The sequence below is a fragment of the Molossus molossus genome, unplaced genomic scaffold (assembly GCF_014108415.1).
Source record: "Molossus molossus isolate mMolMol1 unplaced genomic scaffold, mMolMol1.p scaffold_m16_p_14, whole genome shotgun sequence".
NCBI lineage: Eukaryota > Metazoa > Chordata > Mammalia > Chiroptera > Molossidae > Molossus > Molossus molossus.
Genome location: NW_023425349.1, coordinates 34,398,248 through 34,424,629, shown reverse-complemented (window position 1 = coordinate 34,424,629; position 26,382 = coordinate 34,398,248). Strand labels below are relative to the sequence as shown.

The following is a 26,382-nucleotide window of genomic DNA, read 5'->3' as shown; positions in this document are numbered from 1 at the left end:
GCGTTCACATTTACAATTGTAGAGGAACGAAAGGGGACCTTAGTTTAACAAATAATAGCAAAAGAGAGTAGAGTTTGTCCATTTTATTATGTGGAAATTAGAAAACTTTAATCACAGCCACTGGATAAGTTTCTTTAGAAGTCTGAATGAAGAATTTTAGACTTTTAACAACAGACTTTTTAATGATTCTTAATCTGTTTATAAATATCACATTAAGATAATATATTCTTCAAAGTCAGTTGCAGGGTTGAGGTTAAGTGCTGTTTGAGAACCCAGTGTATGTTTTTTTTCCCTGTTGTGACTGCTGAGTAGAAACAAATTCTTCTAGATTGTAAAGTTTGGTCCTCTTTTCCCCAGGAACCTCCTGTTGTGATTCTTGCCACTAATACAATCATTATTTCCTAGATTAATCTGTTACTTTTGCCCTGGTCCTTAGTTTTCATTTATTTACTTACTTGTCTTCCTCTCCTTCTCACAGCCCCACCAGCAGTAGTAGGTATGGTTCCTCCTGTAATGTGAGCCAAGGAAGCTCTCAGCTGAGTGAACTAGATCAGTGTCATGAACAAGATGATGACCGTCGGGAGAGGGACTCAATTCATTCCTGCCACAGCTCTGGTAGTTTCTCCAGAGATGGCCAAGTGGGTTTTGGAGAACAAGATAAAGTCTTGGAAGTGACTGGTGAAGAAGAGAAGGGGAGAGCATGTGAACCCAAGGTGATGAAAGATGTCACAACCCATCCTACTCCAGATCTGGTGCTACACAAAGACCATGTCTTAGGCCCCCAGGAGAGGTAGGTGATGGCTGCCTGGAGGAGCACACATGATTTCCTTAATATCTACCTTGTTATGTTGCTGAATGTAAGTTCTTCATTTTTTTTCCCTGCAGCTGCATTTGGTGGTGATCAGGGTTCTGAACTTAGCTCTATATTGCTTCCTTTGATTTTTGGTGTAAGTCCCAAGATATTTTGAGGACCTCTTAAGAATACTTGGGATTTTTGTAATTAGTTAGAGAATACCAGGCGTTTTTGTCTGCAGTTCTTGGCTTACTAGTTGGCCCCACATATGGCAGCCTCTGAGTCTGGAACTGACCTGAGCCCTGCAGATTATTTTAGTCAAAGGAGCTGCTTAGAATGAAATAGGCTTCCCAGCATATTAATGTTTAAATTCTTTTGTACATTGTTTGTTTGTTTTTTTCCTGGCTAAGGAAACCAGGACAGAATTGAGACAGAATTGGTATCAAAGCCAGATCTAACCTGTGCTTCTGCCTCTCTGGGGACTAGCAGTGTATCTGGCAATTGGTACCCACAAGAAAAAATTTAAATGTGTCCTTTTAACAGTCTTATAATGAAACTTAGTACATATTTTGAGTGTTATTATTGAGCTAAATTGGTCAGTAATGTTGCTGAGAGGTTAGGCAGAGTAGGGTTTCTCAGTCTTGGCATTGTTGACATTTTGGGCCAGATAACTCTTTGTTATAGGGAGATACTGTATGCATTGTAGGATGTTTATTAGCTTCTCTGGTCTGTACACACTAGATGCCAGTAGCAATTATCAGTGTAACAACCAAAAATGTTTCCAGATATTGCCAGATTTCCCCTGCCCCAGTTGAAACCACTTATATTGAGTAATAAGGGGTAGGTGTGTCTTAGGTTCTCAAATATCAAGGTCTAATAATAAAGCTTCTCACTGAAAGATCAGAGCAACGAATGCTAATTACAAAGTAAAAGTTAGAGATTGGTTGGTGTGTCAACTCCACCACTGAAGATATAAACATATTTTCTCTTCTCCTTACTTTTTCCTGATAACTTTTTCCATCATTTCTGGTGGCTCATCTAGTAGATGAAACATCCAGGAGACTGAGCTCTGGACCAGCTTTTTTATTGGGTTGATGGCTCTTTGTAGATGTTATGTCACCAGAATCAAGGTTTGGTTGCCTGCTGCCATGAAAGCCAAACTCATGAGACAGATGCTGGTGAAAAAGGAAAGAGACTTTTTAAGTGCCAATAGCCTGAGAAGATGGTGAATTCTTGTCTCAAAGCCCATCTTAGCATCTTAGTGCAGGCAGGGGTTTTTATAGGGAGGGGAGAGGGAAAGCAGAACGAAGAGATCAAGAGGAGGGGCTGTGGATGTGCAAGCAATGTTCTTGCTGGTCCTGATATGGATCTTTAATGTCAGCATACTGGAACTGGTCATGCTAGCCAAATTCCTGCATTTGGGTGATCTGTGTCAACCAAAGTCATGGTCAAGGCTGTTTCTTGTACAAGCAGGAACTGGAACTGCTAATGCCTGCAATATGCTTATAAGGAAACTGTCAGTATGTCAGTTTCTTTTATCAGTTTGTTAGAATATTTCATTGTAATTCCATTTCATGGTTAGTCAGAGTAGAATAAAGTTTTTATTCCCTGTTACACTTTGACTTGGCAATTCTGTTATCTGGGTAGAGTTCTTGTTAGAGCAGCAGTGACCAGCATGAGTATTTATCCTTTTCTACTGATTGTATCCTCTCAGATCCTGGCTGTGCCAGTCAAGTCCAGTTCCACACTGGCCAGAAAGGTCTACAAATGTTTTAGAAAAATTGACCCAGTTAGATGGCATTAGAGCCCATCATATATATTTTACATTTCTATATGGTAGATGCATGTTTGTTACCTTGGCAGTAGACCACAGTGGGAGTCAGGAAAAGCATTATTACCAGTAATCAACTACTATTCAACAATTAGGGACCTGGATGATGACTTGTTCTAATACAGGGTAGTATTCTGTCTCAAAGCTGCTTTGTTACATTTATTGTTCATTTCACTGAGGGTGTTCCTGTGGCAGCTCAAGGGATAAAATCATGACGGAAAAAGGACTGTGCTTTTTTTCTTAGCACTGTTGATGTAGTCTAGGAATTAGTAAACTTTCCAAAATACTTAGTGGAGCAGAAAGGTTTTGAGGAACAAAATTCTGCCCTAAGAATGCTATGTAGAATTCCTAAGAGAGACTGTTGGTCTTGAGAGGTGAGGTGAGAGTTATTCCACACCTCTCTACATAGTTTTAATTCTAGACATTGACTCAGGGCTCTTGCCATTGCTACTAGTACCCTGATCCCTGACTGTCCCAATGAGCTTTCTCATTGGGTGATTGAAAAAGGGGGAAAGAGTGAGGGATACAGATGAAAAACTGAAAGGAGTTGTCATTTCAGAGTGAATTTTTTTTTCACATTGGATATTCAGGACTATGCTGTTTTAGTGGCATGAATCATTAAACAAGTATAGGCATGAATACAAACCATTTTATTTTAGATATTTGGCAGTTTTGCCTTGAGCACTATTACCTTGTGGCCTGGACTATTTTTAAGGACTATTCTTTTCTTAACAAGTGTTCCTGAGGAGAATGCATCTTCACCTTTTACTCAAGCCAGAGCACATTGGATCCGAGCAGTTACCAAGGTTCGACTCCAACTGCAAGAGGTAGGAAATCTATTGTTCTAATACTAGTTGGGACAATTTTTCCTTTGAAATTGGGTGACATATGATGCCAAAGAAGCTATCAGTGATTAGTCATCTTAGTGTGTTTCTGGGAATACATGACATGTAAGCTAGAACCTTAAGAGATGATGGGAGGTGGCTATTGGCTTCCTTCTATGCTGATTAATGGAAATCAAATAGACCTAATGGGTCAAGAGTCTGAAGATAAAGTTAAATGCTATTTTCAGTAAAGTAATCAGCCAAATGGTAACTTTCTATTTCTGTTATCCTTTCTACATTCATTAATAGGCATTCTACTATAAGAAAGAGATATCTCTTTTTTCCCATCAAGTTATATTGGTGTGGACTAATGAATTCCTAATTTATTACATTGTCCTAGTTTTGTGTAAGTGCTGTTAATTTGACCCTACAACAAGAAGATAATTTTTCAGAAATGATTGAAAAGGTAGCTGTTTTGGAGAAAGTATTTTCAATACAGATGCTTGAAAATGCTTCCTTGTGTGTGTGTGTGTGTGTGTGTGTGTGTGTGTGTGTGTGCTTTTGTTATCAGAAACAATGAGTGTTATCTACAAAAACACATAACTGCATGTTCTAAAATCTTAGAAAGAAGCTATTAATGTATTAAAAATCTTTCTAACGAAAATTTTAATGAGGTTTGAACTTATTAAAAGTATAAAAATATACAGACATCTGAGAAAATGAAGCCAAATTTCAGCAAAATCTTTGAATAATTGGTATGTAGGAAATAATTGTACATTTTTCATTTGACTAATGTATCAGTATCTTTTTTAGCTATGACAACTATGAAAACTAAGTATTGAAATAATTGAATGTGAAACTAGACCTTCAAATCATTCTATAACTAAATGTTAAACAAAGATTTAAAAAATAATGAAGCATATTGTATCACATTGCTTTCACTAAAAATATATTACTACTGCTAATACTTTAGTGACAGTAAAAATATTTTTGTATTATTAACAAAGTTTAAATGTTTTTATGCTTTTACATTTTAATTTTTATAATGTAATGAGTATATTAATAAAATTATACATGTATATAATTTTTATTTAATTTTAAAATTTTTTTCATTGATTTTAGAGAGAGAGGAAGGGAGAGGGAGAGAGAGATAGAAACATTGATGAGAGAGAACATCATTTGTCTGCCTCCTGCATGCCTCCCACTGGGGATTTGGCCCACAACCTGGGTATGTGCCCTGACCGTGAATTGAACTGGCAACCTCTTGGTGCATGGGTCAACGGCTCAGTCACTGAGCCACACCAGCCATGCTACATGTATATAATTTTTAAATGAATATACACATATTGAGAGATGTATGCTAAAAATTTCTATCAATAATGGCTGCTTAATTATAAACATTGGGAGTCTTTTGACCTTGACTGACGTGAGATAAACATTTAGAGTAAACATTTATGGAGTCAGTATCATAATACTTATTAATACCTTATTTCTAATTTTTCAGAAGTAAGGGTCTTGTAATTCTTATTATAAAGGAAAGTATAATAAATAACCTTGACATAAAGAAAAGTCCTGAATGAGAAAAACAAGAATATGTATTGGAGAAGAAACAGTTTGTTTTGACTTTTCCTTTGTAAGAGGCAGTTCAGAGTCTCTCAAAAAGAATAGCTAAAAACAGTTGCCAAAGCTTGGAATTATTTAGAGAAAAGCATGGTTCATTTATGAGTGATTAAGAACCATTGCCACTTAATTGAATGAGAGAACAATTATATATTCTTAACACAGGTAATGTAACTGGAAGCTGATTGAGAGTGTTGCCAAGGGAAGAAACACAAGCCAGAGTAGAAGGATTTGGTAACAGTTTAAGATAGAGGCAGAAGTACGCCATTTATACTCAAGATGAGATATGCTGACAGATTGTTTCAGGTTGTGTGACTGTAAGAATTATGACACCAAGGGTTTTTCCTGAGTAGTAGTTGGAAGTTCCATCTATTCATTCCTTAATCCTCTTCCGCAAGATAATATTTTTAAAAATTTTTATTTATTTATTTTTTTATCCTCACCCAAGGACATTTTTCCATTTTTTGTTCAGGTAGAGTGGGAGGGAGAGAGAGGAACAGAGAGAGAGAGAGAAACATCGATGTGAAAGGAACACATCGAGTGGTTGCCACCGCACAACCAACCAGGGCCGGGGACAAACTGCAACCGAGGTATGCGCCCTTAGCAGGAACCGAACCTGGGTCTCTCAGGACCGCAGGCCGATGCTCTAACCGCTGAGCCAAACCGGCCAGGGCAAAAAATTTTTATTATTATTTAAGAATGTATGTAAGTGTAAACAAATATGAATATATATTTTATCCACCCATTTTTTAAAATAATAGATGGTATATTTATGCACACTGAGAACATCTTGCTTTTTCACTTAGAGATTCTTCCATATTAGCTCTGAGTACCTTTCTTTTTTAAATAGATTTGTAATATTATACTGTTTGAATGTACTGCAAATATTTAGTCTTTGTTCATGTTTATTTGGTTGTTTCCAGTCATTTGTTATAACAAACCATCTTCTAAATGAGTTCCTTTTACATAATGCAATTTTGCATGTGTGTATGTGTATCTGAGGGGATATGCATTTGAATTTTGATAAATATTGCCAGCTTGCCCTCCATTTGTAGTGGTTTAAAACAACAAAGGTTTGTTTTACTCATGCTGCTTGTCATTCTACATGTTCTTAAATTCTGCTTTAAATTGTATTTTCTCTGCAATCCAGGAAGATGATGTAGCCTGCTCCTAGAACACTGCCAGTCTTGGTGGTAGGGAGGAAGAAAAGATAACAAATGAAAGAGAACATAGCAAATTGCACTCTGGCTCTTAAAACTCCTGCCCAGAAGATACAGTATGTCACTTTTGCTCACATTTCCCTGGCTAAAGTAAATCATAAAGCCATACTTAACTTCAAGTGAGTAGTACTTATAAAGTGAAAGTGATAGGGAAGGATTTGTGAACAGCTTTAATGACTACCCCAAAGGGTATCTACCTTCAACAGAGATTGTATCGATGTATATTCCTACTAATAATGTCATGAGGGTGCTTTTTTATCCCCAGACTCACCAACAGAATGATTTTTAAGTTTTTGCTAGTCTGCTAGGCATTGGTGTCTCAGTAGAGTTTAAATTTACCTATCTTATTATCAGTGGAGTTAAGCATGTTTTCATGTAAGTAAAGGCTATTAGTATTTACTTATCTGTTAACAGTCTGTTCATATATATTTTTTTGCCCACTTTTCTATTGTGCTTTTGAATCCCAGGAATTTTTTGTTATTTTAGGAAAACTAACTCTTACCTGAGATATGACTGTCCAACATTTTTTTCTTGGTATATTTTTGTGAGAAAGTTTTTTAACCTTAATGAGCTACATTTTCCTAGAAAATGAGGCGAATAATAGTTCCTTTTCTTTTAGGATTATAAATTATGTATAAAAACTATGATTTAGCCCAGGCCAGTTTGTCTCAGCAGTTAGAGCGTTGGCCCGTGGACCGGAGAGTCCTGGGTTCAGTTCCTGCTAAGGGCACGTAACTTGGCTGCAGTTTGTCCCCGGCCCCAGTTTGGGTGGTGTGGGTGGCAACCACTCAATGTGTCTCTCTCACATCGCTGTTTCTCTCTCTCTCTTCCTACCTCTCTCCCTCCCGCTCTATCTGAAGATACATGCGGAAAAAAAAAAGTCCTCGGATGAGGATTAAAAAAACAAAAAACAAACTGTGATTTAAAAAGAGGAAACAAGGGAAAAAATATACTTCAGTGACTCCACATTGCATTCATGATAAAATAAAACTTTTGTGATCCAGCTCAGTGTGGCCCTTGGACCAGTCCAGTCCAGGAAGTATGTGTTTGTCTAGTCTTTGTTGAAATAATTACTGAAAACACTTAGGGGCAGTTTGGATTGCAGTGATATCAAGCAATCCATGATCAGTGGTATCATCTCACTGAACAGGGTATAGACCAAAATTACCAGTCCTTCACATATTGGGAATTAAAATACAGATTCTTCACCAAAATAAATTTTAAAAATCCTGATAAAGACCTTTCCAGTTTTACCTCTTTCTACTATTCTGTTTCATCAACCCTTCCAACATATAAAATTATTTATTTTTCATAATCTCAGAGATTTTATACTTGCTATTTCCCATACATGGAACATTCTTTCTCCACCTAGCTTACTTTAAAAAAAAATTTTCAACTGAGGATATGTTTTATTGATTTTTTTTTTTTTTTTTTTTTTTTTTTTTAGAGAGAGAAGAAGGTAGGGAAAGAGAGAGAGAAACATTGATATGAGAGCAAAACATCGATCAGTTGCCTCCTGTATGTGCCCTGACCAGACGGAATCTGCAATCTACATATGTTCCCTGACTGGGAATCAAGCCTGCAACCTTTTATTTTTTATTTTTTGGTGTATGGGACAACGCTCCAACCAACTGAGCCACCTGGCCAGGGCCAGCTAGCTCACTTTTCATTCACATCTTTGAAAAACCCACTCAGGTGTCAGTTTTTTGCATAAAGCTTCCAGGCTCTGTGCATACTTTTTCTTTTTTCAAATTTAGTATTTATTTATTTATTTATGTATTTATTTATTTATTTATTTATTTTAGAAAGAGAAGAAGTGAGAGGGAGAGAGAGATAGAAACATTGATGAGAGAGAACATCGATTGGCCACCTCCTGCATGCCCCCCACTAGGGATCGGGCCCACAGCCTGGGCATGTGTCCTGACCAGGAATAAAACTGGTGACCTCTTGGTGCATAGGTCGATGCTCAACCACTGTGCCACACCGGCCGGACTGTGCATACTTTTTCATGATGTAATGGAGTTACTCTGTTTTTGTAAGAGCCCCGAATGTTGGGGCTATGCTTTTTATTGCTGGTGTTCTAGAGCCCAATGTAGAACCTAGCAGAATATTTAGCCAACCTTTTATGGATGCTTAACTAGCCAGAAAAGCCTATTAGCATTTCCATAGAAGTTTCCCTGTGCTTCTCTTAATTATTCCTATTTTTATTTTTTCCCAAGGTGAGCACCTAAAGCCAATAACAGCAAAATATTAACTATTAAGTTAGCTGTGTTTTTAATATAATTTTTATACACATGAATATAAAGTCACAGAATCTGGATTAAATTATGTGTGGATTTAAATTTTTTCTCATTTAGATTGTTTGTGTGAGTTTTAATCTTGGTTATTAAATATTTTTTGAAAACATGATTTAATAGATGTTCCATAAAATTTCTCTTGTTTCTTTACTAAAATAACTAATGCTATTATGAACATCATTATGCATAAGTCTGTTTCTGTTTCTGATTATTTCTTTAATTTAGCTTTCTTTTTTTTTTTATCCTCACCCGAGGACATTTTTCCATTTTTTGTTCAGGTAGAGTGGGAGGGAGACAGAGGAACAGAGAGAGAGAGAAACATCGATGTGAAAAGGACACATCGTGTGGCTGCCACCCGCACGACTGACCAGGGCCGGGGACAAACTGCAACCGAGGTACGGGCCCTTAGCGGAAACCGAACTCGGGTCCCTCAGGACCACAAGCCGACGCTCTAACCGCTGAGCCAAACCGGCCAGGGCTAGCTTTCTTAAAGTAAAATCAAATAAATTACTGAGTTAAAGAGTATATACCATTTAAAGGCTTCTGATAAACTTCTAGATGTGTTTTTAGAAAAATTTTCCAATTTGTGCTTTGAATATTTGAATATGCTTGCACCAATATTATTATCATTTTAGAAATTTTTTGCCAATTTGGCAGAATAATGATATTCCATTGTTTTTCTTTTTTTTTTTTTGTCCTCACCCAAGGACATTTTTCCATTTTTTACTCAGAGCGGGAAGGAGAGAGAGAAAGAGAGAGAAACATCGATGTGAAAGGGACACATCAAGTGGCCGCCACCCACACGACCCAACCAGGGCCGGGGACAAACTGCAGCCAAGGTACATGCCCTTAGCGGGAACCGAACCCGGGTCTCTGTGGACCGCAGGCTGATGCTCTAACCGCTGAGCCAAACCGGCCAGGGCATATTCCATTGTTTTAATTTGTATTTCTTTGATTTTTTTGTGATTTGAATATTGTCTGCATGTTTATGGGACATTTATACTTCTTTAGCTGATACTACATTTGGTAGACTTTGAGGAACTATCACAGGAACCTAGTTACCCTTATGCCATTCCTTTAAGAGTGTTAGCAATTTGAGGGAAGAAATTATATAGGTCATCTCTGTATCTGGGCTGGCTGAGTACCTGGTCATATGTACTTAATAAGTGTTTGATGACGTTGCTAATGCTGATGAGGCAGTAATGTTGGTAGTGTGGGTGGAATGAATATGATTCTGTACCTTATTTGGCTTAGCTGCAGAAGAATCTGGGGGAGGAGGTGAGACTTTTAGCTCTAGAAACAGAGACTGTGGTGGCAGCAGGTGAGTGGGTGTTCCAGGTGGAAGGGACAGTGAAGGAGAAGGCATGGAGGTAGGTCGTGAGAAAGCCTTGCCAGAAGCTCTGAGGTTGCTAAAGAAAGCTGAGGAAGGAGAGGCTTAGTAAGCAAGAGGTGGAACTGAGCATATAGATTAGAAGGGCCATGCTTAAATGGAGCAATCCCAGGAGATCCAAGATTACAGTGGTCAGCCTGTCAGACAGATTAGCATTTTCTCAGGGATGATCATTAAGACAGAAAATGAATCATTTCTCTCCTGCAAAGTTCTGTTCTTACTTGTAACTCTTCCAAGCAAAAAGATTTCCTTCTTGTGTTATAATTAAAGCCCTGAAAAAGGGATTCCCCATGTGGAAAAAATGATGGGGCAGGCTGAAGGGGTAGGCCCTTGAGGACCCTGTCTCTAAAACTTAGTTGCGCCAGGAAAACACTCTTTCTGTAATTTTAACTCTAGGATTTTGTTCTGATTGTGACTGCTTATCTTAACTTTCACTACCTCAACTCTTCACCCTCATGGAGACCACCAGTTATCCCTCCTTTTTCTGATAATTTTCACCCTTCTCCCTAACACTGAAAAAAACAAAAAAACCCTAAAGAATGTTTTGAATAAGTAATAAATGTAAAAATATAAAATTATACAAAAGGATGTATATAGTGCAAATTTTCCCTTCTGTTTCAGACCCACAGACCTCTAGTTCCCGTCTCCCTGATCTTTTTGTAACCTGTATCTTATGAATCAGTCCAAAGATAAAACGTGCATTTACAAGCATGTGTGCACTCGCATGCATGCATATATTATTCACACTGCCCTTTACCTTTTTTCATTAACTGCTATATTTTGGAGATTTTTTTCCTTCTTAGTACAAATAGAGCTACTACTTTCTTTTTCTTTTTATTTTTTTATTATTTTTTTTTATCCTCACCCGAGGATATTTTTCCATTTTTTGTACAGATAGAGTGGGAGGGAGAGAGAGGAAGGGAGAGAGAGAGAGAAACATCGACGTGAAGGGACACATCGAGTGGCTGCCACCCGCACGACCAACCAGGGCCGGGGACAAACTGCAACCGAAGTACGTGCCCTTAGCGGGAACCAAACCGGGGTCTCTCCGGACCGCAGGCCGACGCTTTAACCGCTGAGCCAAACTGGCCAGGGCTACTACTTTCTTTTTAAATAAATGCCTAGTATTTCTTTCTGTGAAGGTATTATAATTTCTATACTCTGCCCTCTAGATGGATCTTCAAGTTGTTTATAATATTTTGCTACTACCAAAGTGTTGCAATGCAAATCCTATAGTAAGCCTAAATACTTCCAGACTTCTCTTAAACACAGCTTTTAGCGTTCATCTTCTGCCTGGTGGCAGACTGTGGAGTCCTTATCTGATATCTGAGACCAGAACTGATGCATTCTATACTGACTGAAACCTGGCCCATTCACTATAGCCCTTTTGGGGGGAGACTATGCCTTTTTTTATGCCCATGTATTACTGGGTTAGGAGTGAGGCTTGATTTCGTTTGGCTCCTTCTACCACTTCTAGGCCATTATTAGACCCTTGCATAACCTGTTCTCACACTCACCTTTCATGTTTCAATATGATCCCAACTTTTCCATAACTGTCATTCACTCATTGAAAACTTTAGTGCCTACATCACAATTTTCCTTTTAATGTCAACTGTTGCCACCATCATCACAGTGAACCACATTTATTGAATACTACAGTTCTTGTCAGTGCTTTACATGTATTATCCAAATGAATTTCTCACAATAATTCTGTGAATTATGCTTATGTTATTAGTTATATTTTATAGATTAAGAAACTGAGCTTTAGAAAGATTGAAACTTGTCCATGGTCACTTAGCTGTTAATTAGAACCATATTCTAGATCTATTTAACTCCAGAGCCTGTGTTTTTAACACTGTTTCCTACTACCATAACACTGTTTTGTTTTTTACCATCATAATCTGTTTTCCAAAGTGTGTTCTGCAGGATTTCAATTTCTAGAATTGTTAATAGGTTCTTTAACATGTGATAAAGAGTTCCATGGTCAAAGAAATTTGGAAAACATAGAGTTCCAGTAGAGCGTAATACCAACACATTGCTTTGTCATAGGCCTTGTCAGAAACTTGAATATGCTTAGGCTTGTTGTGATTCTTAAAGAGGGGAGTATAATATACACAGCATTAACATAAATGTATTTGACCATAAAACTGTACTGTGAAAGCATGCTATAGGACTCATTTTCTGAGAAATACACTTGAGGAAAGTCTGTCTCATGATTTCATTGTCATATCATTGAAACTACATTTGTGAAGGTCAACTAACCTAGTGGTTGCTTTTAAGTCTTTATCTTATTGGATGTCTCTTCAGTATTTGACATTTTGGAACACTCCTTCTTTGACATGTAAGAAACCATCTCAAATACTCTTCTAATCTCTAGTCTCCCTTCTCTGATTTCTCTCTTTGCTCACTTCTTTTTTGTTATTGTTGTTAGTTCTTACCTGAGGGTGTTTTTTCCATTGATTTTTAGAGAGAGTGGAAGGAAGGAAGGGAGGGGGACACAGAGAGAGAAAAACATTGATGTGAGAGAGACACATCGATTGGTTGCCTCCCACTCTGGAGCTGGGGATCAAACCTGCAACCAGGTACATGCCCTTGAGCAGAAATTGAACCCGTGATTTGGTGCGCGGGCTGATGCTCTAACCACTGTTGCTCTTTCTGGACTTCTTCCCTCAATTCTCTTTTCTTATTTTTTTTTTAAATATATTTTTAAATAAAACAATATATTTCATTTTTTAAAAATAAATAAGTCATTAATGTAAAAAATAAAAATGGAAAAATAAATTTAGCCCACAAGCAAATCAATAATTAGTAAAACGGGAATATAGACAAACAGAGAAATCTGCACCCCCGAAATAAAGTAGACATTCTTTAAAATACAGACTTACAAATACGAAGTTTACAAGGTCGTAAAGAAATCTCATTAGATTTTAAAGGGAAAATCAATATCAGGTAGGCCAAAATACAATGAAATTCAAAACCCACAATAAGAAATAATTTAAAGAAAGAGAGATTTCAAAACTCAATTTCAATGAACTACAGAAAAATTGAGTCTTTATGTCAATCTTGTGAGAGACAGTTAAAGCAGACATGGAAATATGCTCCTTTTCAGGACACAGAATATTTTGAAAGACCACTGCTGCCACCTAGTAATGAAAATACACTGGATTAGCTACAGACATCATAGTTGTTTTAAACTCCTTGGAGAAAATAATTTTTATTTATTCCTCACCCAAGGATATTTTTCTATTTATCTTCAGATAGATTGGGAGAGAGGGAGGGAGAGAGAAGCATGGATGTGAGAGGGACACATTGATTGGTTGCCTCCTGCACGACCCTGACCAGGGCTGGGGATGAACCGAAACCATATGTGCCCTTGACCGGAATCGAACTCGTGACTCATTGGTCCGCAGGCCAACGCTCTTAATCACTGAGCCAAACTGGGCCAGGGGGTAAATATTTTTTATTAATTTTTTAGGAGAGAGGAAGGGAGAGAAAGATAGAAACATTGATGTGAGAGAGAAACATGGATTGGCTGCCTCCTGCACGCCCCCTACTGGGGATCGAGCCTGCAGCCCCTGCAAGTGCCCTGACTGGGAACCCAACCAGGACCTCTCAGTCCTTGGGGCGACACCCAGTCCACTGAGACACACCAGCCAGGCTCAATTCTCTTTTCAAGTAACTGCATTCTTTCGGTGAAAAAAACTCATTCATTATGTCAACTACCATTTGTATGTGGATTGCTCTCCTATCTGTATGTCTAGCTCAGATCTCTCTTCTGAACTCTAGACCACATTTATAACTACTACTTATATACTCATTTGTCCCATCAGCATCTCAAATTGAACATGTTCTAAAAAGAAACCATCTCTCAAAACCTGGTTTTTGTGTATGTGTCCTGTATATTGTTCCCATGCTCCCCAAACCAATCCTGAACCCACTAAATATGATTGGGCTCTTGAGAGGTAAGAGAAAGCAAACCCATCCCTTCTATTATGTAGAAAATTAGGAGTAGGATTTTCACTTATCTTCAAAAGGGAGGGAAGGATAAGGTCTTGTTGTACACATGTTACGGAAAAGACTCAGACTAAACACTGGAGAAAGCAAAGAGATTCCTTTATTCATGCATGCAGACCCAGAGGAGGTAGTCTCCAAATTCTGGGTCCCCAGTTGTAGGGCTCGCCTAGCTTTGTAGCAGGCTCAGCAGACATTCTTTAGATGCGTGGTAAGCAGCTTACAGAAGTAGGAAACAAAAAGGTCTGGTTATCTCTAGGAAGCAAAAGGGTCTGGTTATCTCCTGGAAAGCAAAAGGGTCTGGTTATCCCCTGGGTGCTTGCTTTTTCTAAAATAGCTGCTTACTTCCTCTATCATTTCCCCTCTTTTGATGCTATAAGCTGCTATTGCTGCCAATTGCATCATTATATAATTGGCTACAGTCTGGATCCTCAGACCTCCACATATGTTGATATCTGTACTGATATTGCTGGAGGGACAGTATTTTGGCTGTGGCTCGCCTGGTCATGGTGGACTCTAAAGTCTGGACTAGAGTCCGCATTATCTCAGAGAGGCCTAGCCCTATATAATAAGGCTTCGAATTTAGGCATAACCAGCAGCCAGCCCCTATGTCCTTCCTGTGACCCAATAAAAGTCTAGCTGACTAATGACATTAATCTGAATAGGGTTAGATTTTCCTATAGGGAAACTCTTGGGCTCAGTTAACCTTCTAAAATCTATATGAGGGTGCCTACTTCTTATATAGCCCTTAGTAGTAAATATGGTTTCACAACCCCCCGAGATGGACAAAAGTATTCATTTGCATTCAAGCAATTTGTGGTGACTGTACTGCTCCCTGGGCATATATAAATTCCTATCCCTTGTAGTCCCCATTCCTCCGTAGATGTCCCATAACCCCAGGGAAGGGGCCCTTCTATATGACATCAATCTTCAGAAATACCATCCATCTATGCCTATGGTACCTCTCATGAGGTCACATAGGTCGAGACTGAAAACAGGTTTTCTATCCCCTTTGTGGTGACACTTCTTAAGACCTCCCCCAATATCCCATTTTTAAGTTCCCAGTTCCAGATCTATAAAGATTTCCCTGTACAGCTATAATCAGAAAAATTAGAGTCCTGATAAACGCAAGTCTCATTTTTAAGGGATCTGGAGAGGCCTGCACTGTCCATTCTGCTTTTTCTGCCTTCAGCTGGGAATGGTGCAGCCAGACCAGATGCCGTTGACCTTGACAGCCATTGGTGCAGGCCGGGTGACAGTGAATAGTCCCTTCCAGGCCAGAGTCAGTCATTGGAGTGCCTTACTTTGATGAGTCTGGGGTATGGGGGTTCCCATATCTATTCTTCCAACCCTTTCTTTTTGCCTTAGGCTCCATCCTTTCTGTCTAGTTATCTGCTAGTTATTTTTCACCACAGTTTTCTAATGTTTGAAACTTTCTTTCTGGGTGTATTCCTCTTCCTTTGTTCTGTATTTGTATTAAAATACCATCATTCTGCTAGTCACTCACCCACTCAAACGCATGGTGTCATTCTTCTCTCTTGCCTCCCACATTGGATCATTTGCCAGATATTGCTCTTTTTGTCTCTGTGATTTCTTTTAACTGTCTCATTTTCTCTGTTCCCCTCTGTGTTCAGGTCCTCTTTACTGCTTAGATTACAGTATTAGCCTTCCAATAGTTTCCTTGCTTTTATTTATTTTTCTTGGAATCCATTGTATATACCACTGCCAGATTTATCTTCCTGAAACGGAGCACTAGTCATGACTACAATTTATGCTCAGGGCTCAACTTAGATGTCACATCCTTTAAAGCCTTCCCCAGAGTCCCCAGGTAGAGTTAGATACTTGTTTACTATTTTTCTATAGCATTTTATATACAGTCAATTTTGGTGTTTATCATATTGTCCTGAAATTGTGTGAGCATGCCCTCAAGATTATGTATTTCTTAAAAGAATATATACTGTATGATTCCTTTTATATGAAGTTCAGAAACGGGCAAAATTAATCTGTAGTGTCAGACTTCAAGATAGCAATTACCTTTGTGGGAGGGGACCGGTAGTAACTAGATAGGAGCACAAGGGGGCTTCTGGAATTCCGATAATGTTTTGTTCTTGATCTGGATTCTGTTTACATTAGTGTACTTTTGGTTTGTTCACTTTTCTGTAGTATGTTATAATTCAATAAAAACTTTAAATAAATGCTAAATGAAAATAACATGGAAATACAGAATGGGACTGTATATATTTAACTTTATATCCCTGATGCCTGCCACCTAGCAAGCTTACATAACAGATTGTGAGTGAGTGAGTGAGTGAGTGAGTGAGTGAGTGAGTGAGTGAGTGAATGAATGAAAATTTCTTCTCAAGAAAACATTAATTTTTCTTTCCATAAGTAGTTAAATTATAGTTTCAATTTTATTAGCCTGATAACCATGACCACCCAGACTTGGCCCAACCTACGTCTCTAACCTTGTTAACCCTGAGGCCATATTGTACAGTTGGGAGAAGTTGGGCCTCAGAATCAGCCAGAGACTGAGTTTGAAATATGGCTCCACCATTTATTAGCTGCATTACTTTAGGCTTAGATTACCCAGTCTCTTAGAAACTTAGTTTTCTCATCTTTAAATAGGATATTATTTGCCTTAGTGATTGGATATAGGTTAAATAAGATAATATATGTAGAGCAGGGCCTGGGCTGTTGTTAGCATTCAGTAAATGTTAATTTCCTTTTCTTTCCAACAACATACCTCCTTTTTTTCTTTTTCACATTTTTGCTCATCCTATATTCTCTGCTTTGAATGCCTTTTCTTCTCATTAGTTTCCACATATCTAAATATTATTTATCCTTCAGGATCAAACTCAGATATTACCACGATCACAGAGCCTTCCCTGATTCCCATCCAAACTAGCACCTTGAAAGCTGGAAATATTTTCCTCTCTCAAATTCTCATACATTTTATCTATGTCTCTTATACTACATACATATTAATCACTCACTCTAACCTTTAGGAGTTGCTGAAGACTGCCCTCCCAGGCCCACAGAATAGATAGGCGCTCTAGTTGGGCTGTAATGCTAGAGGTAGAAGCTCTGTCAGTTGGAATAAACCAGGCATGAAAAGGCAAGTTGAGAAAACTGCTTTGATCCTTTGATATTCTTTTCAGTGCCTCCTCTTGCACTGGAAGAAATTCATCTGTCCAGTTAAGGATGGGGAGCAGGGGATCAAGTTGCAAACTACTTGACACATTTTTAAAAAAATCTTCATTATTGAGAATATATTACAGATATCTCCCCCCCCCCCCACCCTTGCTCTCCTCCTCCCCGTCCTGCCCCAGGCCTTTACCACCCAATAGTCTGTGTCCATGGGCAATGCATATATGCATGTAAATTCTTTGCTTAATCTCTTCCTGACCCTCCTCCCCCTTCTCTCTGAGGTTCCTTTATCTATTCCATGTGTCAATGCCTCTGTTTTTATTTTATTCATCAGTTTATTATTTCATTAGATTCCACATATAAGTGAGATCTTATGATACTTGTCTTTGTCTGACTGGCTTATTTTGCTTAGCGTAATACTCTCCAAGTCCCTCCATGCTGTCTCTAAGGGTAATTTTTTTTTTTTTTAAAGCTGCATTCTATTGTGTATATGTACCACAGCTTTTTTACCCACTCATCTACTGATGGACATTTGGGCTGTTTCCAGATCTTAGCTATCGTGAACAGCGCTGCTATGAACATAAAGGTGCATATATTCTTTCTGATTGGTGTTTCAGGATTCTTAGGATATATTGCTTGGAGTGGGATCACTGGGTGAAATTGCAGATCAGTTTTTAATTTTTTGAGGAAATTCCATACAGGTTTTTATAGTGGCTGTACCAGTCTGCAATCCCATCAGCAGCAGTGCACTAGGGTTCCTTTTTCTCCACATCCTTGCCATCATTGTGTTGTAATGTGTCAGCGAGACAATCAGAGACGCACAGCCAAATTGTAAAGGAGCACTTTATTCACTCTTGGGCTGCGGGGTATAGCTTCCCAAATCACAGCAGCGAGCCTCCTTTGTTCCTTGCTTATATAGGCACAAACAACAACAACAACAACAACAAAAATACTGCATTCTCTTGGCACCAGGGCTGATACGAACTGCTACAGGGCTAAGGGAGGAATCTATTGCAGGAGAGGGGATGAGCTTGTTACAGAGGTCAGGGCAATCATTAATCTCTTTCTTTTTTTATGGTCCCTCCAAGTTTTCCAAGGCCATCATTAACTCCCTTATCTTTATTGTTCCTCTTGGTGTCAGTCCCAGGGTTATTTTACAAAACTGCTTTGGTGTTTACATGTGGGTAAAGCTGATCAGAAAGGAGTTTATTTCTAAGTAGTCCAGTTCAATTGTTGGTTGATTTATTGATGGTAGCCATTCTGACAGGTATGAGATGGTACCTCATTGTCATTTTAATTTGCATTTCTCTGAGGATTAGTAACTTTGAGCATTTTTTCATATGTCTTTTGGCCATTTGTATGTCCTGTTTGGAGAAGTGTCTATTCAGTTTCTCTGCCCATTTTTAATTGGATTGTTTGTCTTTCTTTAGTTGAGTTGTATGAGTTCTTTATGTATTTTGGAAATTAACTCCTTATCAGTTGTATCATTGGCAAATATGTTCTCCCACAGAGTGGGAGAACACTTCATTCTTTTGCTATGCAGCAGCTTTTTAGTTTGTTATAGTTCCATTTGTTTATTTTTCCTTTGTTTTTCTTGCCCTAGGTGATGTATCAGTGAAAATTCTTGACCCATTTTTTTATTAATTAATTAATTTATTTTTGTTACAGATGTTTTTCCTTTTTCCCCCACTGATTCCCCCATACCTCTCCCTCCCTGCCCTATCCCTAGCTTTGTTGTCCATGTCCATTGTTCATGCATACATGCATATAAGTTCTGTGGTTTATCTCTCCCCCACCACCCCCTCTTCTGGGATTGTCAGTCTATGCCCCGCTTCCACGTCTCTGGGACTACCCCATTCCTCAGACTGTTATGTTCATTATACTCCACAAATAAGTGAGATCATATGATACTTGTCTTTCTCTGTTTGGCTTGTTTTGCTTAGGATAATATTTTCCAGATCCCTCCATGTCATCTCAGAGGATAAGAGATCTTTCTTTCTTACAGCTGCATAGTACTCCATTGTGTATATGTACCACAGCTTTTTCATCCATTCGTCTACTGATGGATGGGCTGTTTCCAGATCTTAGCTATTGTAAATAGTGCTGCTGTGAACATGGGGGTACATATATTCTTTCTGATTGGTGTTTCAGGCTTCTTAGGGTATATTCCTAGAAGTGGGATCACTGAGTCAAATGGAAGTTCAATTGTTAATTTTTTGAGGTAACACCGTATTGTTTTCCATAGTGGCTGCACCAGTCTGCATTCCCACCAGCAGTGTACTAGAGTCCCCTTTTCTCCACACCCTCGCCAACACTTGTTGTTTGATGATTTGTTGATGGTGGCCTTTCTGACAGGTGTCAGGTGATACCTCATTGTCGTTTTAATGTGCATCTCTCTGATGATTAATGATGTTGAGCATTTTTTCATATGTCTCTTAGCCATTTGTATGTCCTGTTTGGAGAGGTGTCTATTTAGTTCCTGTACCCATTTTTTAATTGGGTTCTTTGTTTTCCTTTCGTTGAGTTGTATGAGCACTCTCTCTATATATAGGAAATTAACTCCTTATCTGATATATCATTGGCAATTATGCTCTTTCATACAGTGGGTTGCCTTTCCTATCTCTTTCTGGTTTAGTTTTGGGAGACTATGTGTTTCTAGAAATTGGTCCATTTTGCTTAGATTGTCGAATTTGTTGCCGTATAATTGTTCATATTTGTTAACAATTTTTTTTTATTTCTGTGGTGTCAGTTATTATTTCTCCTCTTTCATTTCTGATTTTGTGTATTTGGGTTTCCTCTCTTTGTTTCTTGGTGAATCTAGCTAAGGGTCTATCAATCTTGTTTATCTTTTCGAAAAACCAGCTCTTTGTTTCATTGATCCTTTGAATTGTTTTTTTGGTCTCCATGTCATTTATTTCTGCTCAGATCTTTACTATTTCCTTTCTTCTACTTCCTCTGGTGTTTGCTTTCTAATTCTTTAAGTTGTGAGGTTAGATATTCTGTTAGAAATTTTTCTTGCTTCTTGAAGTAGGCCTGTAGTGCTAGGAACTTCCCTCTCAGAACTGCTTTTGCTGCATCCCATAGATTTTCTGTCCATTTTCATTGGTTTCCAGGAAGTTTTTAATTTCTTCCTTGATCTCCATGGTAACCCATTCATTGTTCAATAACATGCCTTTTAGCCTACATGTTTTCAAATGTCTTTGCATGTTCTTGTTGCAGTTGATTTCTAGTTTCATGCCATTGTGATCTGAGAAGATGCTTGATAAGATTTTAGTCTTCTTGAACTTGTAGAGACCTAGTTTGTGCCCTAACATGTGGTCTATCTTTGAGAATGTTCCATGTGCACTTGAGAAGAATGTGAATTCTGTAGTTTTGGGGTGTAATTCTCTGTAGATATCTATTAAATCCATTTGATCTAGCGCTTTATTTAGAGTCTGTGTTTCCTTGTTAAATTTTTGTCTAGGAGATCTATCCAGTGATGTCAGCGGGGTATTGAAGTCCCCTACTATGATTGTATTACTGTCAATTTCTCCTTTGAAGTCCTCCAAAAGATTTTTAATATATGTTGGTGCTCCTATATTGGGTGCATATATGTTTACCAAGGTGATATCTTCCTGTTGGATAGATTCTTTCAATATTATGTAGTGGCCTTCTTTGTCTCTAGTTATGGTCTTCATTTTGAAATCTATTTTATCAGATATGAGTAATGCTACCTCAGATTTTTTTGCTTTCTATTTGCTTGAAAGATTTTTTCCATCTCTTCACTTTCAACCTATGTGAGTCCTTTGTTGTGAGGTGGGTCTCTTGTAAACAATGTATAGATGAGTCATGCTTTCTTATCCAGCTACTCTGTGTCTTTTTATTGGAGCATTCAAACCATTCACATTTAAGGTGATAATTGATATGTACTTATTTATTGCCATTTTTGTTTAGGGTGGTTCTGTTTTTCTTCCTATTTCTTCTGCTAATTACAGCAATCCTTTTAGCATATCTTGCAGTGCTGGTTTGGTGTTAATATAATCCCTTAGCCTTTTTTTTGTCTGGAAAGCTCTTTATTTGACCTTCTATTTTGAATGATAGCCTTGCTGGATAGAGTAGTCTTGGATTCAGATCCTTGTTTTTCATGACCTTGATTACTTCATGCCACTCTTTTCTGGCCTGTAGTGTTTCTGTTGAGAAGTCAGCTGAGAGCCTTATGGGGTTTCCTTTGTAGGTAACCTGTTGCTTATCTCTTGCTGTCTTTAGGATTCTCTCTTTGTCTTTAATTTTTGGCATTTTAATTACTATGTGTGTTGGTGTGGGCCTGTTTGGGTTCTTCTTACTTGGGGCTTTCTGTGCTTCTTGAACTTGAATGCCTTCTTCCTTCACCAAGTTAGGAAAGTTTTCTGTCACTATTTCTTCAAATATATTCTCTAACCCTTGCCCATTTTCTTCCTCTTCAGGGACTCCTATGATGTGAACGTTACTTTTCCATTTGTCCCACAGTTCTCTTAAGCTATCTTCCTGTTTTTTAATCATTTTTTTGTTGTTGTTTTCTGATTGGTTGATTATTTTTTACCCTGTCTTCTAATTCACTGATCTGGTCCTCAGCTTTCTCTACTCTGCTGTTTAGTCCTTCCAATGTGTTCTTAATTTCTGCTATGTCATTCTTCATTTGAACTTGGTTGTTTTTAAATGTTTCTATATCTTTACTCATGGTGCTGATGTCCTTAGTCATGCTGTTGAGCTTCCTCAAGATGATGGCTCTGAACTCTACCTCTGATAATTTGCTTAGCTGCATTTCATTGTTCTCATCTTCGATAGAGTTCTCTTGTTCTTTCATTTGGGATTTGTTCCTTTGTTTCACTATTTTGGCTATCTCAGTGGGTTTTGGAGCCTGCCAAATTTTCCCTGTGGGTGTTGGTGCTCTTCTGTTTGTGGTTCCCTCTACTGGGTTCGGATGAGCCTGAGTGGGCCCACGTAAAACACCACTGTCCAGTCTTACTTTCCTGGGTAGATTTGCAAGCTCAGGAAAGGTTTAGTTATCCTCTAGCTTTTTCCTGGTGGCTAGTAGTCTCAATTGCTCAGTGCCTTGGAATGTAGCTCTGGTGTTCTGCCTAAGAGGATTTCCAGAGAGTGGGATAGATGGTGGTTGTTAATGAGCCTCAATGTTCATTTCTTTGTCTCACCTGGGAAAGGCTGACTCTTCGAGGTGGGGGGCTGCTGCTTTTCTCCACAGCTCGGGGAAGGAGCACACTGGCCACCATTCTTTGTGGCCGCAACTCAGCAAAAACTCTGAGTGCCCTCCAAATCCTGGGTGTCACCACAGAGTTCCAGCCCAGTCTGCCCTTCCTTTGCCGTAGCCCCCTGGTGCGTGGCTGTGGCTATTTTAGTGCTCTGTCCTGGCTCTCTGGGCTGTGGAGCAGGCTTGGTCTATATTCCCCAAGGGCGCTCCTCACAGCTAAACTGCTGCTGTCTGTTGGCTCCCAGCCCGCCACCCTCTCGTGCCTTCGCAGATCCTACCAGCGTCCCTGGTTATATGGTCCTGTCCTGCTGCTTTTCTAATGCCTTCTTCCAAGGATTTGTCTTTATTTTAGTTGTAATTCCCGTTTGGTCCTGGGATCATCTGTGTGGCTTCTATTCATTCCGCCTCCTTTTTCACGTCCTCTAAGCCTATCTTGTGCGCAGCTGGTTCACACAGGCCTTTCTGGTGTCCCTGCACCCTACAGGTCCTGTGGGTAACTGGATCGCACAGTCCCTCTGGGGACCAGGTTTTTTGCCTATGTTATGGGCTGCTGGGTCGCATAGACCTCTCTGGTGCTTCAGCACCCCGCAGGACCCGTGGGTAACTGGATGGCACAGTCCTTGCTTGGTCGCACAGGCTTCTCTGGTGTTTCGGCTCCCCACAGGCCCCACGAGTAACTAGATTGTGCAATCTCTGCTGGGTGGCACAGTCCTCTCTGGTGCTTCAGCACCCCACAGGCCCAGTGGGTAACTAGATCGCGCAATCTCTTTTGGGTGGCACAGTCCTCTCTGGTGCTTCAGCACCCCACAGGCCCAGTGGGTAACTAGATTGCGCAATCTCTGTTGGGAGGCACAGGCCTCTCTGGTGCTTCAGCAACCCTCAGGTCCCACGGGAAACTGGATGGCACAGTCCCTGCTAGGTCATGCAGGCCTCTCTGGTGCTTCAACACCCCACAGGCCCTTTGGGTAACTAGATCATGCGGTCCCTGCTGGGTGGCACAGGCCTCTCTCGTGCTTCAGCACCCCACAGGTCCCGCAGGTAACTAGATGACACAGTCCCTGCTGGGTGGCACAGGCCTCTCTGGTGCCCCTGCACCCTGCAGTTCCTGCAGGAGGGTAGCTGAATTGCACCAGTCTCTCTCAGGCTGTGGCTTCCCACTGCTTTTGTGAGCTACTGGATCACACAGGCCTCTGTGGAGCCCCAGGTCCTGCTGGCGGCTGGGGAGTGCTGCCCTGTGGGGCTCAACTCCTGCTCAGCTTTTGCTGTAGATTTTGGGGATGGGTCTCAACTGCTGGTCTGTGCTTCTGTTGCCTGGGGATGGATGTCTGCTCCCCAGCCTCTGTTTCTGGGGGTGTATCTGGACTCTGATCGAGCTGCTACTGTGGGGGATGGTGCTGGGCTTAGGGCTATCTGCGGCTTCTGCGACCAGCACCTTGGGAGCTCTACAACTGTGCACCGATCTGTGTTGACACAGACTGTCCACTGGTCCGATGGTGCCAGGTGTGCTGGTGGGCTCAGGTTGCTGGGCCTTAGCCACTCCCACTGCCTCTTCCCAGGGAAGACCCAGGGTCTTCCAAAATGGTGGGACTTCCCCGAGGCGCAGGGAGAAGCGCCCTGAAGGGCTGCTTACCGTGGTAGCCGGCTGTTCCACCCACAGCTCAGGAACTTTCTGCTCCACGTCTCTGCACGCCTCGGGTTTGGTCATCCACCTTCACGTCCACTCACACTCTCTCACACACTAGTTCACTCTCACACACACTCACCCTCCCTCTGGTCCTGCCTGCCACCATCTTTCATCTTTTCTTGACCCATTTTTGAAGTTGTCTTATCAAAGTGAGAGGCCATGCAAGAGTTTGAGTCTGATCTTAAGAATTGAGTGGATATTCACATGGAGTATCTTTCCTGCCTAATATGCCTTGGGGGCCTAGTACATTTTAGGTAGAAAAACTGAGTTCAGCCATGGCTGATTTGGCTCAGCAGTTAGAGCATCGGCCCGCAGACCAGAGAGTCTCGGGTTTGGTTCCTGCTAAGGCAGTGGTTCTCAACCTTCCTAATGCCGTGACCCTTTAATACAGTTCCTCATGTTGTGGTGACCCCCAACCATAAAATTATTTTTGTTGCTACCTCATAACTGTAATTTTGCTACTGTTATGAATCATAATGTAAATATCTGATATGCAGGATGTATTTTCATTGTTACAAATTGTACAGAATTAAAGCATAGTGATTAGTCACAAAAACAGTATGTAATTATATATTGTGAAATATTTATTTCTAATTACGAATAAATGAAATTTTGTCTTGAAGCATGGTGTAGCATGGGTAACTGTCTTAATATAACAATAGTAAACTACATTGCTACATTTTGCAACGGTATGGGTAAAAAGCCAACATCAGTGTGAAGGTTGAGATTGCTTCTTTCTCACCAGATTAGAAATTCTTGGGGCAATCTTTGCAATAGCAGAGCGAAGATCATCTTCCACAACAAGTCTACTTCTGTATTTAGACTTGATAACCAACAAGCTGGAAAACCCTGTTTCACAAAGACATGTTTTTGGAAATGGAAGAAGGCACAACACAGTCTCAGACAGAACAGGATATGACTGCAAACACTTAATCCAGAATTTTATAACTGGCATTGTAGAGAAATCAGTTCTCGCTGCATCACTGTTAATAAGTTCAATGAACTCCTCTTGTGCTGTCTCAGGAACATCTTCAACTTTGTGAATGGGCTTCTGGCAAGTGCAAATGGGGTGTCAGGTAGATTTGGAAAATACGATGAAATTTCATCTGCAAGCATGTGCAAGTGTTCTTTCACAGAAATTATCATCGTAATCCTTTTTTCTGGTTCAATATCATGTTCCTCAAAGAAAGCAGATAAGGTAGGCAACATGTAAATTTTATTTTCATCTAACTTTTTTTTGCCAGAGCTGAAGTTTCATTTGGAATGATCAGATCTTTTCAGACAAATTGAGGCATGTTCCATTTGGTCCTTGCAGTGATACATTTAACTCATTCAAGATGGCAAAGATGTCAACCAAGTAAGCTATTTTTTGCAGTTCACTTTTTTTTTTTAATCCTCACCCGAGGACATCCTTCCATTTTTTGTTCAGATAGAGTGGGAGGGAGGGAGAGGAAGAGAGAGAGAGAGAGAGAAACATCGACGTGAAAGGGACACATCGAGTGGCTGCCACCTGTACGACCAACCAGGTCTGGGGACAAACTGCAACCAAGGTACATGCCCTCAGCGGGAACCGAACCCGGGTCTCTCTGGACCACAGGCTGATGCTCTAACCGCTGAGCCATAACTGGCCAGGGCTGCAGTTCACTTTTATCGCTGAAAAGTGCTTCAAACTGCAGTATTGCTTTCTGACCAAAAAATGTTTTGAGTTCATCCAAGCTCAAAAACACATTTTAAATCTTTTCCTGTTGACAACCATCTCACTTCAGTGTGAAATAGCAGAGCATTGTTCGGTGCATCCAACTCGTTGCACAGTTGCAAAAACAGTTGACTGTTTCAAGTGCTTGCCTTTACAAAATTGACAGAATTTATGATGCTTTTCATTACTTTTTGCAACTCTTGTGGCAGCGTCTTCATTGCTAATATTTGCCGATGAATCAGACAGTGAGTTCCGATGACTTTTGGTGATTCATTCAGTACCAAACGTTGAAATCCAGATGGACATCCTAGCATAGCTGGAGCACCATCTGTGCAAACACCGCAAACTTTTCCCAAGAGATCTTATGCTCTTTCAGAAATGAACCAACCATGTCAAATACATCACGTGCAGTAGTTATTGTTTCAAGAGGTTTGCGAAAAAGAAACTCAACTCATCTTTAATGTCGCCATCATTAACATACCTCACGTAAACCAGTAACTGTGAACAATTTGCAACGTCTGTAGATTCATCAAGCTGGATGCTAAATATTGGAAGTGAAGCAGATTGAATTTCCTGGATTACCTGATCAATAATATCAGCAGACATGTTATCTATTCTTCTGCGGACAGTGTCATTAGATAAGGA

The 26,382-nt window shown here is 39.8% G+C and overlaps 1 protein-coding gene across 3 annotated transcripts in view; it reads left to right on the top strand.

The window, feature by feature from the left end:
- Positions 1-26,382, top strand: part of UNC13B (unc-13 homolog B) — a 260,259-nt gene that overhangs the window by 148,614 nt on the left and 85,263 nt on the right. For all 3 annotated transcript variants that reach the window (XM_036260527.1, XM_036260526.1, XM_036260525.1), the window contains exons 9-10: positions 479-790; positions 3,361-3,451. In XM_036260527.1, the coding sequence (XP_036116420.1) occupies positions 479-790; positions 3,361-3,451 (403 nt within the window). The remainder of the gene's footprint in view (positions 1-478; positions 791-3,360; positions 3,452-26,382) is intronic.